Source organism: Thalassophryne amazonica, chromosome 9 (assembly GCF_902500255.1).
Source record: "Thalassophryne amazonica chromosome 9, fThaAma1.1, whole genome shotgun sequence".
NCBI classification, from domain to species: domain Eukaryota; kingdom Metazoa; phylum Chordata; class Actinopteri; order Batrachoidiformes; family Batrachoididae; genus Thalassophryne; species Thalassophryne amazonica.
In genome coordinates, this window is record NC_047111.1 from 61055035 (window position 1) to 61072920 (window position 17886).

Consider the following 17886-nt stretch of genomic DNA (forward strand, 5'->3'; position numbering starts at 1 on the left):
CATCCTGCTGTAACCAGGTTTCTGTTAGGCAGAATAAATCAATACGTTGATCATTATTATATCATTTACCAACAGGGACTTAGAAGAGAGAGACCTAATGTTTAATAGACCACATTTAACTGTTTTAGTCTGTGGTGCAATTGAAGGTGCTATATTATTTTTTCTTTTTGAATTTTTATGCTTAAATAGATTTTTGCTGGTTATTGGTGGTCTGGGAGCAGGCACCGTCTCTACGGGGATGGGGTAATGAGGGGATGGGCAGGGGAGAGAAGCTGCAGAGAGGTGTATAAGACCACAGCTCTGCCTCCTGGTCCCAACGCTGGACAGTCACAGTTTGGAGGATCCAAGAAAATTGGCCAGATTTCTAGAAATGAGAGCTGCTCCATCCAAAGTGGGATGGATGCCGTCTCTCCTAACAAGACCAGGTTTTCCCCAGAAGCTTTGCCAGTTATCTATGAAGCCCACCTCATTTTTGTGGACACCACTCAGACAGCCAGCAATTCAAGGAGAACATGCGGCTAAACATGTCACTCCCGGTCTGATTGGGGAGGGGCCCAGAGAAAACAACAGAGTCCGACATTGTTTTTGCAAAGTTACACACCGATTTAATATTAATTTTAGTGACCTCCGATTGGCGTAACCGAGTGTCGTTACTGCCGACGTGAATTACAATCTTACCAAATTTACGCTTAGCCTTAGCCAGCAATTTCAAATGTCCTTCGATGTCGCCTGCTCTGGCCCCCGGAAGACAACTGACAATGGTTGCTGGTGTCGCTAACTTCACATTTCTCAAAACAGAGTCGCCAATAACCAGAGTTTGATCCTCGGCGAGTGTATCGTCGAGTGGGGAAAAAACGGTTAGAGATGTGAACGGGTTGACGGTGTACACGGGGCTTCTGTTTAGGGCTACGCTTCCTCCTCACAGTCACCCAGTCAGCCTGCTTTCCCCGACTGCCCGGGATCTGCCAGGGGGGAACTAACGGCGGCTAAGCTACCTTGGTCCGCACCGACTACAGGGGCCTGGCTAGCTGTAGAATTTTCCACGGTGCGGAGCCGAGTCTCCAATTCGCCCAGCCTGGCCTCCAAAGCTACGAATAAGCTGCACTTATTACAAGTACCGTTACTGCTAAAGGAGGCCGAGGAATAACTAAACATTTCACACCCAGAGCAGAAAAGTACGGGAGAGACAGGAGAAGCCGCCATGCTAAATCGGCTAAGAGCTAGTAGCTACGCAACCTAGCGGATTCCTAAAAACACACAAAGTGAATAATGTGTAAATAATTTAGAGGTGATTCAGCAGAAGGAGTGCCTTAATTAAGGCACCAAACAGGCCATGAAGCAGCACAGGTAACGCACGACAACAGCGAACGCACGACAACGGTGCTAAAATAAAATAAAAATTAACTAAACACGCTGTGGAGCAGCACAGGTAACGCACGACAACAGTGCTAAAAAAAATAAAAACGAAAGCGTTAGCAAGCTAGTTAGCTTGCCAACGCTGATGAAAGTTAGCTGATAAAAGTGCTCCGTCGCGATGTTTCGACCGTTAGAGGTCTTCCTTAGGCGTTGGAGCACAGTAAAAAAGTAAAAAAAAAAAAAAGTAAAAAGGTAAAAAAGTCTTGAAAAAGACTTAGTTCAAAGTCCAAAGCAGCAGGTAGCAGTCTCTGTGTAAACAGTCCCAACAGAGAGCCAAAATTCTGATGCAACGTCTTCCTTCCAACAGCGAACGCACGACAACGGTGCTAAAATAAAATAAAAATCAACTAAACACGCTGTGGAGCAGCACAGGTAACGCACGACAACAGTGCTAAAAAAAATAAAAACGAAAGCGTTAGCAAGCTAGTTAGCTTGCCAACGCTGATGAAAGTTAGCTGATAAAAGTGCTCCGTCGCGATGTTTCGACCGTTAGAGGTCTTCCTTAGGCGTTGGAGCACAGTAAAAAAGTAAAAAAAAAGTAAAAAGGTAAAAAAAATAAAAAAGTCTTGAAAAAGACTGTTAGTTCAAAGTCCAAAGCAGCAGGTAGCAATCTCTGTGTAAACAGTCCCAACTTGTCCTTAAGGCTTTCAACAGAGGTGTTTTTCCTGTGGCGAAGCCTCGCGGCGGCTGCGTCCCGACGCGCGGACCCGTCCGCACGTCTTTCATTAAAAAAATCTCCTTTAACAGTGGAATATCCGGATAAAATGCTGAAACCGACTTCTTCTGAAACTTCTCTGTTCTCTCACGACGTCCTGGATCAATAGAGCCGGAAATGTGGAGGTTTTCAGCTTGAAACAGGCTGACGACGGCGGCTGACAGCGCTGAGCGACGTCTCGCACCGTGGGAAGTCCTTAAAAGCGACAGAATCACCTCAAAATCTCTCATCAGCCGTTAAAATTTTCACTGAAAACCAGCTTAATTTTTCGAACCGTGTCCAGTTCGATGTGTCTCACAGGTTTAGAAAAAATTTTGATCAAACAACGCGCCAGTCTCTCAGCAACTTCTCAGACAAAGGAATTCCGACGAGGGGCTGGACGACTCCTCCCACAAGGAGTGCTCACAGGCGATTGACGTCACCGACAGGCGTGGAAAAACTCACGCATGCGCACGAGGGTTCAAGCATGTCTGACGTAAAAACATATGAATGAAATCCATATAGTTTTTGAAAAAAATAAAAAGGACCGTTACTTTATTGACAGCCCTCGTATTTGGCCAAAATACTCCGCGAAGTGCATTCAAACTGTATAATGCACAGCTTCAAGTTGTTTAATCCTTACATATATACGAGGTCTGTCAATAAAGTAACGGTCCTTTTTATTTTTTTGAAAAACTATATGGATTTCATTCATATGTTTTTACGTCAGACATGCTTGAACCCTCGTGCGCATGCGTGAGTTTTTCCACGCCTGTCGGTGACGTCATTTGCCTGTGAGCACGCCTTGTGGAAGGAGTGGTCCCGCCCCCTCGTCGGATTTTCATTGTCTGGAAATGGCGGAATGAAAGGACTTTTTTTCCATCAGAATTTTTTCAGAAGCTGTTAGAGACTGGCACCTGGAAACCATCCGAAAAATTTATCTGGCTTTCAGTGAAAATTTTACAGGCTTCACAGAGAAGAAGGTCTGTTATTACAGCTTTAAGGACCCCTTTAAGGACCCCTTTAAGGATGCTCGGTGCGCCGCGCTCCGAGCTGCGATGACGCGGCACAAGCCACCGGACCATTTCTAAACGGATGCTCTGTGGATACGAGACCGTCGTGTACTCTTTCTCTGGTTATCACAAGAGGACAAGTTGGGACATGTCTATCTCGGCTTTCAATGCATACCAGTCCAGTAAGTATCAGTGAAATTGTGGAGAGCTGGACATGTCCAAACTTGTCCTCTGACACGCCGAAACAGAGGTGTTCCTTTGTCTCACTTCCAAAGCGATTCAGTCTTTACGCGCAAAGCCTCCGCACGGCTTTCCATGACAAAATCTCTTGTTAAAAGTGAAATCTGCCGGAAAATGGCTGATGTCCAGCTCTTGTGATAACCAGAGAAAGAGCACACGACGGTCTCGTATCCACAGAGCCATCCGTTTAGAAATGGTCCGGTGGCTTGTGCCGCGTCGTCGCAGCTCGGAGCGCGGTGCGCCAAGCGTCCTTAAAGGGGTCCTTAAAGCTGTAGTAACAGACCTTATGCTCTGTGAAGCCCGTAAAATTTTCACCGAAAGCCAGATAAATTTTTCGAATGGTTTCCAGGTGCCAGTCTCTAACAGCTTCTGAAAAAATTCTGATGGAAAAAAAGTCCTTTTCATTCCGCCATTTCCAGACAATGAAAATCCGACGAGGGGGCGGGACCACTCCTTCCCAAGGCATGCTCACAGGCGAATGACGTCACCGACAGGCGTGAAAAAACTCACGCATACGCACGAGGGTTCAAGCATGTCTGACGTAAAAACATATGAATGAAATCCATATAGTTTTTGAAAAAAATAAAAAGGACCGTTACTTTATTGACAGACCTCGTATACACACACACACACACACACGAGTGCTAAGAGTGTAATAATTGCTGCTGTTGCCTAATGTCTCACCTGTTCAAAGTCCTCTGCTATAGTGTTGTAAAAGTCAACCTTTTCTCTTGGCGTGGTGTTCTTGTGACATGATAAGATGGCTGTTTTGCCTTTTTCAAAGGTGTCAGTCATGATTTGTAGATCACCTGTTGAGCAGAATGTGCCAGAGACAAAATGTGCAATAATATAATGTTCATGTTATGTGATTTCATTTAAGAGATTAGAAGTCTCCTTTATTTTCTGAACAAAACACACACAAAAAAACTACACAAAAATGTATACGAGTATATGCTGTGCATAGGGAAAATATTTACAGTGCTTCACTTTTTCCACATTTTATATTATAGCCTTATTATTACCTCCGCCGATCACGATCCGGATCCCGATGCTAACGCGTTAGCATGTCTACGGCATTTTCAATGTTAAAAGTTAGCATTAAGCAGTTGCAGCTGTCATCACGTTCGGGTACATTTGTTTTCAAATTGTAATATTTCTTAAATTTATTTTTGTTTATATATTAATAATCTAATGATTATTATATACAATTTTAGAGAAAGAGACAAAAAGAAATAGATCACTGTGCCAAGGAGGGAATCTCTTTAGGGTCAATGACCCTATGGCCTTGTTTAGAGAAGTGTTTTATAAATGTTAAAAAAATTCATATATTTGCAGTTTAGTTGAATAATAAATTGAATTTTGTCTCTTATTTGTTTTTGTCTATAAGCACATGCAATATCAATATCAGTGCTCAGATGACAGTAGCTTCTGGGAAAGGTGCAAGTTGCAATAAACTGTGATGCCAAGCGCTAAGGATACATGCTATCCAGTCACAGCAGATGAAACTTTTTTTTACTACTGAGCAAACACCATTGTTAGACTTTTTTAGGTTCAATGATTCCACGGCGTGTAGATGTTATGGCGTCAGTGACCCCATGGCCTTGGCGGAGGTTTGCACTCTCTGAGTGCTTCTAGTTCCAAAATGGATTAAATAAATTTTTTCCTCAAAGATCTACACACAATACCCCAGCACAAGCACACATTAGACATCAAAAAAGAAGGATGATTCTGACATTGCAATCCAACAAATTTTTGAAAATGTGAAAATCTCAGCAATACACACAAGATTAACAGGGAAAACTCTCAAAGGGCTTCATATTTTTCATGCACAGTGACTCAAATTATTGCAGTAGTTTTCAAAATTTGTCACAGACAAGGACTGTGATGGTTAAGTTGAAAATGTGCATACTTACAGCAGCCTCAGTGACAACTTCACAGGTCGATTCAAGAGGCCATACGTGGAGGTACTCAAGCACACATCATTGCACATGCGCAAACGCACCAGAAGCTGGTTGTCAACATTATTCCCTCAGTTTGGACTGTCAGGGGAACACCACATGAACAGCTACACTCGCTCTGATCCCTCAGCCACACAGATTGTGTGTGTGTGTGTGTGTGTAATATATATATATATATATATATATATATATATATATATATATATATATATATATATATATATATATATATATATATATATATATATATATATATATATATATATATATATATATATATATATATATATATATATATATATGGTCTCCATTCAGATTGCAATAGCCAATCATAGATTAGCCTTTCTGTCCATCATTTACCTGTATTTTGGCATGCTTGGCGCCAGAAAATTATGTTGGATCCAAAAGGATCCAGAAAGGCTAGGTTCCCACTGACCAATAGCGTTAGAGTGCCACTCTCATTGGATTGACTTCTCTGCTATTTTGGCACTGTGGGACAGATTGAACTTGCCGGACTACTTTCGCCACCCTGCTCAGTGTGCCGCTTTCGTTGGAGCGACAACACTAGAGGTGGGCGATACCGGGAATTTTGGTATTGATCCGATACCAAGTAAATACAGGTCCAGTATCACCGATATCGATACCGATACTTTTTCATATTTAAGCTTCATAGATCTAAACGATCCAAAAGACCAAGGACAGAATTTCGCCAAACATTGTACGTGACAACAAAATACTTTATTATCACAATCAACATTTTTGTTTAAGAATATCACTCAACACAACTTAAAACAAAATCTCCTGGAGTAGAGAGCTGACAAACCACAATACAAGTGTGCGCTGCACCATGTTGTGTGACACAGCGCAGCATTGCTCTTACAGACACAGAGTACACTTTGATTAATCTGCGCGCGCAGCAGTCAGTGCGTGCGGGAGAGAAAAAAGCTTGAGTGTCGATCTTTTTACACGAGGATCATTCAATATCAATACCAGTGTTGGTATTGATATTAGGATTGATCCGCCCACCTCTAGACAACACACAGAATGTGTCTCTTTGTCCCAGATGGATCTCTTTCAGTGCAGCTTCTTGTTCTGACTTTAACATGAAGTTAACACCCAAGTCTTTCATCGCCAACTGTAAACGGTAATCAAAACATTCCAATCGTATTTTTCTGAACTCTTCCACATCAAACTCCATCGTGTCAATGTTTACAATGCTCATAAACTTTTAAGTTTCTTAAATATTTATTATGGCCACTCTTAAAACTTCAGTTCTCTTTATAATTTTATTACTGGTAAATTTTATTAAAATTAATTTAGATGAGATATACTCATTATCTCACAGGAATATATCACAGTTATCCGGGAACTACGTTTTGCGCAGGAATTCATCACACACATCGGCCGCGGGTGTGTACTGACACAGCATCCCCAGAAACTGTGGAAAGTTGTTTGGCCATAACGAGAGCGTCCACTTTTAGCTTGTCATAAGCTAAGCTAGTGGCGCTCGTAAGAGTGTGTTTAAAACTCTGTGCCGCTCTCACTGTCTCCTCACTAACAGCTGCGTTAACAACAAATACTAACATAATTCATTTTATTGTGTAAAATACATGATTGCATATAATGACACATCATATCAAATCGTAACATTCAATAAAAACAACTATTAACAATCAAAATCAAAATCTGGTGGCATTCATTATACTATAATACAGATCATAATTTGCTTTAAAAATATCTGTACTTGAGGATAAGACCACTTCAGGTGGCAAACTATTCCAGATCTTTACTCCTCGGTTACTAAAGAATTCTTTCCTCACATTTAATCTAGATCTATTAACTTCCAACTACAATTCATGACTTCTAAGGCCAGTATACCTTCTCAATTCGAAAAATACAGTGGGGTCAACATTCTCAAAGCCATGCGAAATTTTGTATATTTCAATCAAATCACCTCGAGTTTGTCTGTCTTCAAGACTTGTGAGACCAAGTTGCAAGAGCCTAACACTTTTTTGCTCCACCCAAATGCACCAAATCTCGCTCTCTTCCGGGTCTCACGCGCGAGGTCAATGTGTGAATATCGAATTTCAATCAAACTTCACCGCGGTTCATGACTGTGTGGGCAGCGAGAATGACAGAGACTTTGATTATTTTTCCCGTTGGAGTGTTGATTCCTTGAAAGATTTTTTTGTGTGTGAAAACGTGGTATTGGTGTCCAAGGAAGAAAAACTGAAGCTTATGCTGCACACGAACTGAAAATTCAGGTTTTGCTGACTCGACCCACTGCCGACCCAGACAGCGTCTATTCGTAAACAGAATCAGCTGATCACTGCTTCGCTTTGCAGACCTCTATAAATCTTGTATTTTCGAAGAGTGTGAAATGAATTATTCGTGAAGAATAAAATAATATTAACGTTGGTGAATGGCTGTTGAATGGTGTCTCTATAAATAATCTTGAAGTAATTGCCTGGTCCAGATCCTTGTATGTTCTGTGTCATTTGTGTCTGTGATTTCGATCAGTGAATAATGAACAGGTGGGATAAAACACCCTGATTGGTATCACAAAAAAAAAAAAAAAGACGACGGCAAATCATTCCCGTCGTCTTTAGATGGGTAAATATTGTTCATAATTTTGAAGTGTGTTTCTTTAATTTTGGGAGCTATAGGAAAGGACAAATACATCATTCTAAGTTTGGAAATAGTCTTTTTTTTTATCAAATTTTGATAGAATATCATTTCTACATTGCAGTCCAGGGAATAATTCATTATTAAGACATTTTCTAATAAAACTATTGTTACATTTTTTTTTATCTAAAATTGACACACCACATATAGAAGAAGGCAGGTGTGTTTGTATTATTTGATTTGAGGCTAGAGAACTTTTACATATAAAAATGAATTCATTGGTGAGGGCATTTCGTAATCGCATGAAGTCTAATAAAGATGGATTAAAGTTGTATTTTATGCAGAATTGTTCATAATCTAAGAGGTTTCCTTCATCATCATCCATGAGATGATAAATTGACCAAATATTTTTTTCGAACCAGTCTTTGTAAAATAAGGATTTGTTGCAATGCAGTATATATCTGTTATTCCAAATTACTATCACATGTGGAGAAAAGTTATGGACATATAGCATTTTCCAGTAGTGCAAAATTTGTCTGTTGAACTCTGACAAGGTTATAGGAAGCTTATTAATGTCAAAGTCACAAACAAGCAGAAGGTTTAGACCCCCTAATTTTTTAAAAATTAAATTAGGGATACAGTACCATAGGGAGTTATAATTTTTGATCCAAGATTTTAGCCAATTTATTTTTAGTGTTCCATTCAGACATTCTAAGTCAACTGCTTTTAGACCACCTTCATCAGCATCTTTGACCATATGATTTTTCTTCATATAGTGTGGTTTGTTTCGCCATATGAAATTGAAATTCAATTGATTTATTGATTTGGTTAAATTAGAAGAAATGGGATTTGAATAAAGAGGATAAATGCATCTAGAGAAGCTTTCCATTTTTGTTAAATATATTCGACCTAAAATCGATAAGTCTCTTTGGAGCCATGTGGTCAGTTGTGTTTTACATTCTTTTATTTTGCGCTCTATATTAACTGTTTGGCATATGTTTTTGTCTTTACTGAGTTGAACACCTAGGTATTTGATCTCTGACTTAATAGGTATATTACATATTTATTTTAGTGAAGTATTGTGAAGAGGCAAAATTTCACATTTTTAAGATTTAAATGTAGACCTGAAGCTTTGGAGAATTTTTCAATTTCCTGGATAGCAACTGGGATTTGTTTTTCATCTTTTAAGAATAAGTTTGTATCATCAGCTAGTTGGCTTATTACAATTTCTGTTCCATGGATATTAAGTCTTTGGATATTGTTACAATTTTGAATATGAATGGATAACAATTCTGCGACTAAGATGAATAAGTACGGCGAAATTGGGCACCCCTGAGGAATACCAACATTTACATTAAAATTGGAGTGGAACCCTTAGAGAGGAACACAGCTATTTATGTTTTTATATAGACCACAAATTAGATTTTTAAATTTAGGACTAAAACCAAAAAGTTCAAGTGCAGCAAGAATAAATGGGTGTTCTACTGAATCAAAGGCTTTAAAAAAGTCCAGAAAGAAAATAAAACCATCCTGAATTAAGTCACGGTATTCAATTAAGTCCATGACCAGTCTTATATTGTTATGTATAGACCTACCCTTCAACAAACCAGATTGTGTGTCTGCAATTATATTTGAAAGCCCTGACTGCAGCCGAGTGGCAAAAATGTAAGTTAAAAGTTTGTAGTCAGAGTTTCTAAGAGTGATAGGTCTACGATTCTCTATAATTCTAGGATCTTTGTTTGGTTTTGGAATAGAGATTACACCATGTCTCATTGTAATTGGGAGTGAACAGGTATCATATATTTCTAAAAATACATTATAAAGTAATTCCTTAATATTGATCCAAAAATGTTTATAGAAATTTCCTGTAAGACCGTCTGATCCAGGTCCCGTCGAGATGAGGTGCGTCGCGCTACTGCGCATGCGCACATCGCTCTACCCCGGACTTAAAGACGTCACCCGTCGAGATGAGGTGCCTCGCGCAACTGCACGTGGGAAGATGATGTAACTTGTTCGACGTGCAACTGCGCATGCGCACTTTGTTTTTCGACGTTTTCCGTCAAAGTTTTTTTTAATTATTAATTGTATTCAGTGTATTTATAGCCTAGTAAGTAAAACATTTTCTGTATTTTACGTTAGGGAGCATAAATGTATGTATATGTAGATTTTGCCTGTCGAAATAAGCTAACTCCAGGTTAAAAATACGTATCGTTTTATAGTGAGTAGATTTTAGACATTACTACGTTCGGATGAGCAATTTATACATTTACTTGCCCATCAAAATAAGCGAACTTCATCAAGTAATTTTTTCAGTGCACACATATGCAGTTACGCGAGGAACCTCATCTCGACAGAACAACGTCCCGCTGGATGCCCCGCTGTGTGCTGCTGGACACTGCGTGATATAAAATAATTATTTCGTAGCTAATCATTTACTCTGAGATTGGCTGAAAAAAAAAAACATCTCTAATTGCTCCGTCAGCACAGAGGAATTTTTCTCCAGCAGCTTCTTGTGCGCTTCGTGGATTTTAAAGTGTTTGGTATAATCTCAAAGGTAATTATTTATAATATTTATATTGTAATGGCTTGCTAAAAAAGTTGCATTTTCACTCCTTCTTATAAGCATCTGTAAAATTATGTTTATTATGGATTTAGACAGTTGTTTGACTGACGCTGTCACTGACTGACCGAGCGTCTGTTTACGTTTTTACACCTCTCGACCTTTGAACCAACGTGGTTGCGCGTGCGCATTCCCAGAGTGCGAAAAGTTTTATCCTTCTGATCAGACCGCAAGTCAGGGGCGAATCCACACTGGAAGAGGGCGTAAGTCGGGGGGGACGGCTCTCCACAACAGCCCTAGATTAAAGGCTTTTGTGAAGACTTTTTTTCATACTATTACTACTTATAGTAATAATTACAACTAAAATGTTTAGAAATAATTTAAATGGGCAGGTGTTACTCATACAGGAGATACACCTCAGCCCAACGGAACATGAAAAACTAAAAGAATGGGTTTTTCAAGAGCATATTATTCATCTTATAAGAGTGCGTAGGAGAGGGGTAGTAATATTAATATCACAAGAAACACCTTTTGAATTAGTTTCGAAAGTAACAGACAAAGAGGGAAGATTTATAATGATAACAGGCAAAGTCAACGGTATATTAATAACTATATGCAACATTTATGCCCCCCTTGGAAGTGACTTTGCCCTTTACAGAAGGATGGTTGATTTAATGATAAAGGCAATATCATATGTGGTGGAGACTGGAACATCTGCCTGAATCCAAAATTGGACTCATCAAAAACTTCAACTACAACACCTTTGCATAAAAAAATGAATGGTCTTATATGTGAGCTTGGTATTTTAGACCTCTGGAGAGACTTTAACCCATCAGGCTGGGATTATACATATTATTCATGCCCCCATGATACTTATTCAAGAATTGATTATTTCTTTGTTTTGAAGAGAGATAGAGAATGAATGTGCAGCTGTGACATACAGTAGGACACATTGATCTGTCTGATCATGCTCCTCTCTCCTGTACTGTACATATTGGTGATAGTCCAGGAAAAAACATTGTGGAAATTTAATACAAGCATTCTAAATAATCTACAGTTTAAAACTCAAATAAAAAAAGAAATAGCAATGTTTCTAGAAGAAAATGATGAAGCAGTTATCAGGGGGAAAAGGTTTATCATTTTGTTCTTATGAAAGGAAAAAGAAACAATTAAGACTAGTAGATCTTAATAAGCAAGTAAAAGACTTGGAGACACAACATAAAAAGGAGCAAAAAACAGACTTGATCATAAAGATAAAGAAAATTAATGAATTTGGTATTCACAAAAATTGGTATTGGTATAAAAATACCATTTTTTTTATAAATAAAAAAATTGGTATTCACAAAGCAGAAATACTATCAGTCAAGCTCAAAATCAATGAAACTTTTGGCAAGAAGGCTACAAAAACAACAAGCTGATAACACCATATACAAGATAATGGATCCAGTTTCTAAAATTACACTATATAAGCAACAGGAAATACAACAGGCATTTAAAAGGTTTTATAAACTTTTATACACTCAACCCGGACATGCATTCCCCGGACCAGATGGTTTTCCATCAGAATGGTATAAAGCCTTTCACCAGGAAATAATACCAAGCTTACTCAGAGCCTGTAATACAACTCTGGAAGGTGTGATGCCTCCATCTTGGAATGAAGCAGTGATATCGATTATACCCAAAGAAGGAAAAGATACCTTGGATTGTGGATCATATCGGCCAATTTCTGTGTTAAATACTGATTACAAAATTTTTGCAGCTATAATTGCCAAAAGATTAGAAAAGATTCTCCCTAAGCTCATACATAATAACTAGACAGGATTCATCTCAAAAAGACAAACTCATGAAGGAAGACAATAAAACACACATATAAACTGGATAATAAAATACAAATAATGCAATGGTGTGCCTTTGACCCTGGTTTTAAACCTAACAAGATGGATCATAGATTCAAATTATGGATCACAAAAGGAATAACAACCTTCTTCTCCTTAACAGAAAAAGGCCAATTTAAAGACTTTGAATATTTGAAAAGAAAATATGGTCTTGAGAAAAGTGATTTTTATAGATATCTTCAGATTCATAACTATTTTGATCATAATATAAGAAACAATACAAATCTAGAGGATCCAATACTGAGATTATTTACAGATGCTTATCAGAATGCTTCAAACATGGGAGTTATTTCCAAAATCTATAAAGGTCTTATGACTAAGAAACAACATACAACAGCGTACATTAAAGGGAAATGAGAGAAAGAGGGAAATTTCTCAATATGAAATGAAGACTGGTCAGGTATGTGGATTTTTTATGGAGATGTACAAACTCCCAATTGTGGAGGGAATTTGGTTGGAAGTGTAGTGTTCTTTTTTTTTTTTTATCTCACCTAGGCAGAAAGCACACCTTTGCACGAGGGGATAGGGAATGTTGAAGACAGTGTGGGTGTCAGGAGGCAGACCACTGGCATATTTTCTGGGAGTGTCCAGTAATAAATCCATTTTGATGGAGATCCATAAAACACTAAAAAACATCCTGAACATTGACTTGCCTTTACATTTTACTTCACTATTTCTGGGTATTGTTGTTTTTCAGTCAAGAAGTGATAAATATATGTTCGGCTAGAAGACTCTTCCACACGGCTCAGAAGTTGGTGGTATATGAAGACAGATTTTGTTGAGCTTGTAAAAAGGTCGATAAACAGCTGCCTGCATCCTCCCTATCTTCCTTTCCTCACACTGTCAAACATTCACTACACAAACACACAAACACCTCTAATGTTCTCTCACTTTACACTTATCCGCTAACGCATTAATCTTCCTCTGTATGTGTACTTAATATGTGTATGTAAGTGTGTAAACCAGTATGTTAGTGTCTGTGTCATGATTTGGACTTTGTGTATCATGCTTGTTCTGTTTTTGCCCTGCTTAGTTTAGTTTGATTTGCTTTTCCTGTGTGTTACTTCTCTTGCTGGGTTTTTCCTGCTTGGGCTTTGGCTTTCTTTATCTCTCTTGTCTGTCTCTCTTGGTACTTGGTGGTGGGCGGTGCACTGTTTGGGCCACACCCTGTTCTGGAGCTGTCCACACACCTGTTTCTAATCTGTAGCTCATCACCAGGGTGTATATAGGCTTCATTGTTTGCAATAGCCTATTGCCACAGATACACCTAAGCTTACAGAACATACTTGAGCTAGAGTCTGGTGGGCTCTACTTCAATTACTTTTATGAATATCTTAAGATTACAGGACTACTGCACAGGGTATAAGTCTGCCTGGTTTTTTTTTTGTTGTTTTTTTTAATTAATCATTTTTTGGGGGGGATGTTAGCTTCCTGACCAACTCTGCAGTCCAGCTGGTGGCGGTAGTGCTCCATATAAGCTGGTTGCCAACTGCCGTTAAACACGAAGAAAAAGAAGAAGAAAAATAGTCCCTCCAGATCGTTGTGCTTTATGCCATCGCTTCCAGCTCGGTTCATGTTTTTCTAGTCCTGCTTGCCATGTTGTGTTTTTTTGACCACCTGCCTGTTTTTTCGACCGCTCCTTATCACCTGATGTTACTGATTTGTTTGCTGATCTTGGACTGCTTTTATGTGTACCGGACCCTGCTTTACCAACCAGTAAACAATCTTAAAATTCAGCAGGGTTGCCAACTTTGGCATCTTGGCTGGAGTGAGACTGCACACACGGCGCGCGTGCCAAAATTTTTTTTGTCACCCTAACCCTAATAAAAAAAAAAAAAACAGTCCTCCTTTACGAATAAAAATAATAAAGGAAAGGAAACTGTGTTTCATTCTTCTCCTCTCCACGTCCATGATCCTTCCTTTTTCCAAAATATTTCAGTAAGTTCATCTACCGGCATGTAAGAGGCAAATAATGAAAAATGCTTAAAATGGCTCGAGGTGAAGAGGGCCCTGGTTGGGGATCTGGGGGGCAAAGCACCCCCAGAAGCTGAAGGGTTTTAGCCATGCTAATAATGGTCCCCAGAACCATTTTCTGCAGTGAATTTGCAAGGAGAGTTAGGGAGGATGGAGGCAGTGGTTTATCCAACTTTTTACAAGCTGGACAAAATCTATCTTCATATGCCAGCAGCTTCTGTTCCTGTGTGAGTCTTCTCCAAAACTTGAGAGAAGAGGAAAAGACACCGCTGAAATGATCTTGTTTTTAAATAAAAACCTTTGAAGCCACCAAATCCCTTTCATTTTGTACAATATGGACATAACAGTCCATAGCTGAACAAACATTTCACAATTCATATCTCTATTACACACAGTATTTTATGATGGCACAATCACATTATGTTGTTGTTCATTCGGCTGCTCCTGGTTTTGTTTGGGGTTGCCACAGCGGATTTAGCCAGATCCGCATTGGTAACTGGCACAAGTTTTACGCCGGATGTCCTTCCTGACGCAACTCCAGTTTTACCCGGAGAAACACACACAGCCGCTGGTGTTCCAAAGAGGTCTCCCATCCAAGTACTAACCAGATCCTGCTCTGCTTAGCTTCTGAGATCTGACGGGTTCAGGCTAACACAGAACAGATCGGCCGCCACAATCACATTACAGCGCAAGTATATTATTAATGTATTTAAACACCTGACTGTTTCATCCTAGGGAATGACAATGCTGATTTAAAAAAATTATGAGTAAATCCTGTGTAAAATATGAGTATATTGGTCTGGTGTTCTGGCCTGACCAAGCTTAATAAAAGGAGGTTGCATATTATGCAGAACAAGATCATTGGCTTTCTCCTCTCTGCACAACCCCAGACCCACATAGGCCTGACCGAATTTAGAATGGTCAGTATGTTGCCTGTTGAGCTCAGAGTTCAACACTCACACATACACACACACATCTTCAACCGCTCAGAGTTCAACCATTAAAATTAAATCACATGTTTAATATAGTGAGTAAACAAGCCCCAAATTACTTGGTTATTTCTTTTAAATTTACAGCTGCACACACCTTTATGTGTTTATTTTGATTTTACAAAATAAACCAATCCATGCCCACACATCTGTGGTTCCACATTTGGTTCCAGACGTACTGAAAATCAGGTGTTGAATAACCAAGCCCATATTTCTGATTTTTACCTGCTCACCTAAACTGATTTGTCACATTCACTTGTTTTTGTAAAGCCAACAGCCAAGTAAATAGTTACACGATGCAATAAATATTTCCGACAACACGTGAACGCATCATAGTCTCGCGTGATTCCTGTTCCCAACATCCAACCTGTGGATTGAAGGAAAAAAAAAAGTCGTCTGGGAAAACTGATTTTAGCAGGAAGCAAAACGCTAACGCACGTAGTATTAGTAAAAGTTGTTTCAAGCCATTTTATTCTGCTTTTGTTTCAACAAGTAGTGGAACTATCTCCTCCTTGGACATATTTTATCATGGGGAGTTCTCAAAACTTAGAGATTTTGTGCAGCGGCTTTTGGTCGTTTATCTCGGCTTAGCTGGAAGAGCGGTTACCTTAGCATTTAGCACCGACACAAAGCCCAGCCTCCTCTGTGCTACGGACGGCAGAAGTTTCTAACTTTACTCGCTGGTAGCAGCTTCACCCACACTGTCAGCTGGAACTGTCAATTAACTGGTGTTTCTCTTTGTTTCTATTTTCGTAACTGAATTTAATAGTTTGCTGGATCTCAGCCATACCTCGACATGATGATCAGCACACAGTGTCATCATCAGTTAGTTACCACCAAATTATCGTCTTTTTTCCTTGCTTTTGTTTCTCCTCAGGTTTGTTTGATATCGACGCCCGCAAAATGTCTATTCTAGGGTTAAAGAAGAAACAACCCAAAACTTTCAAAGTCAAAGTTATCACCATGGACGCTGAAGTCGAGTTTAGCTGCGAGGTATGACTTTATGTCTAATTTATAATTCATGTTTTTGACATTTGCAGTTTGTTGATGTCAGCTGACATACATGTACTGAGTAAATCAAATTCCAAATTAAAGTTTTAGTATAGGCTGGCCAAACATTTTGAAAGCAGACAAAAGCTTTGAGACAGTGTCATATTCGGTACTTAAATGTTTCTTATAATGTCCTTGGCGACCTCCCGCACTTCCCAGAATGCACTGTGGTGCCAGCAGAGTTCCAGCATCTCACGGCGCATGTAAACAATGACTATGGATGGTGTTGATCCAGGGAATTCACGAGCAGTTATGATGATGACATGTTTTCCCATGTTGAGAGGGTTTTCTAGAGGAGGTGTAGCACCTGTGATGAGCTTCTGCTGTGTCCCAATGTTGTCTTGTTGTCCATATTTTACGAGGTTTGTTTACATTGTGCCCTGAACCGGCACTCTGCTGAAACTGATCTCTCGCGTGTCACAGACTGCGAGATTCACAACTGCAAAACGCAGAATGGACTATGCCAGTTTTCTTGGTCTTCTGGTCTTACCAAATTAAATCAGGGGAGGTTACAGATAATGCCTAACAAAATCATACACTTCCTCTTCTCTGCTCAACCTCACACAGGTCTGGCAGAATTCAGACAGGCCAGTATGTTGTCTGTGCAGTCTGGAATTCCACAGTTAAAACTGTGTTTTAATATTGTAAATAATAAAACCCTGTATAATAATAATATGTCCATTTCTTTCAAATTCAACTCTTTGTGACATTGTATAAACACCACGTGCAGCACCATGTCTTTCGCCATTCCCCATCATGTCCAGTCCTTTGGTGCTCCCAGTTTTGTATATACTGGGGCCAAGCTGTAACAGCTTACCTACTCATATTAAAGTTTATGAATCAAACTCAGTTTTTAAAAACAGGGTTAAACAGTTTTTATTTCAAGAGTTGGCCCAACAGCTGAGAACCTATTTATTTATTACTAACCATTTTTAACCAGTGTTGTTTATTACTTAATCACTGTCATTTGGTATCTTGTGACTAAATGTTGTTGATAATGTTGTGTTATATATGGTCACTATGTTCATTTGTGATATATGTACCATGATGGGCCACAATTGTTTGTTTGTTTTTTTTGTTTTGTTTTTTACACTTTTTTGTGTTACCCTTTATATTCAAAGTAATTATAGTATATTAAAACACCTATTTATATATCATCTAATATATAAAGCTGAGCGATTTTATTCATTTATTTATATACATTGTTAAGTCCATTTCTATTACCAAAATAGTTTGTCCTCATGAATGAAGACATAATACTGTTAAAAAATGGATCATGCACAGTCACATAAATTGGTCCAAATAACATGTCTGATAGCACTGTTTCACTTCGCTGGTGCAAATCAGTACTGCAGTCTCTCATTAAACGTTGACTACCTGGTTGGAAAACCCCGTGCCCTTCCAAAAATAATCAGATTTGGAGTAAAATAATAATTCAACTTTGCCCTGGTTTGCCAATTGCAATTGTGCAA

General features: G+C 39.0%; 2 protein-coding genes across 4 annotated transcripts in view; one reads left to right on the forward strand and one right to left on the reverse strand.

Annotated features, from left to right (window-relative positions):
• Nucleotides 1–5336, reverse strand: part of mettl27 (methyltransferase like 27) — a 50084-nt gene extending 44748 nt beyond the window's left edge. For both annotated transcript variants that reach the window (XM_034178185.1, XM_034178184.1), the window contains exons 1-2: nt 5277–5336; nt 4048–4172 (exon numbers count right to left, since the gene is read on the reverse strand). In XM_034178185.1, coding sequence (XP_034034076.1) covers nt 4048–4158 — 111 coding nt within the window. In that variant the 5' untranslated portion in view covers nt 4159–4172; nt 5277–5336. The remainder of the gene's footprint in view (nt 1–4047; nt 4173–5276) is intronic.
• Nucleotides 5337–15690: 10354 nt separating this feature from the next.
• The window catches only part of nf2b (neurofibromin 2b (merlin)), a 57379-nt gene continuing 55183 nt past the window's right edge, over nt 15691–17886 (forward strand). Inside the window, exons 1-2 of one of the 2 annotated variants that reach the window (XM_034178187.1) lie at nt 15691–16092; nt 16242–16357. In XM_034178187.1, coding sequence (XP_034034078.1) covers nt 16268–16357 — 90 coding nt within the window. In that variant the 5' untranslated portion in view covers nt 15691–16092; nt 16242–16267. The remainder of the gene's footprint in view (nt 16093–16241; nt 16358–17886) is intronic. The other variant, XM_034178186.1, reaches the window with a different exon arrangement.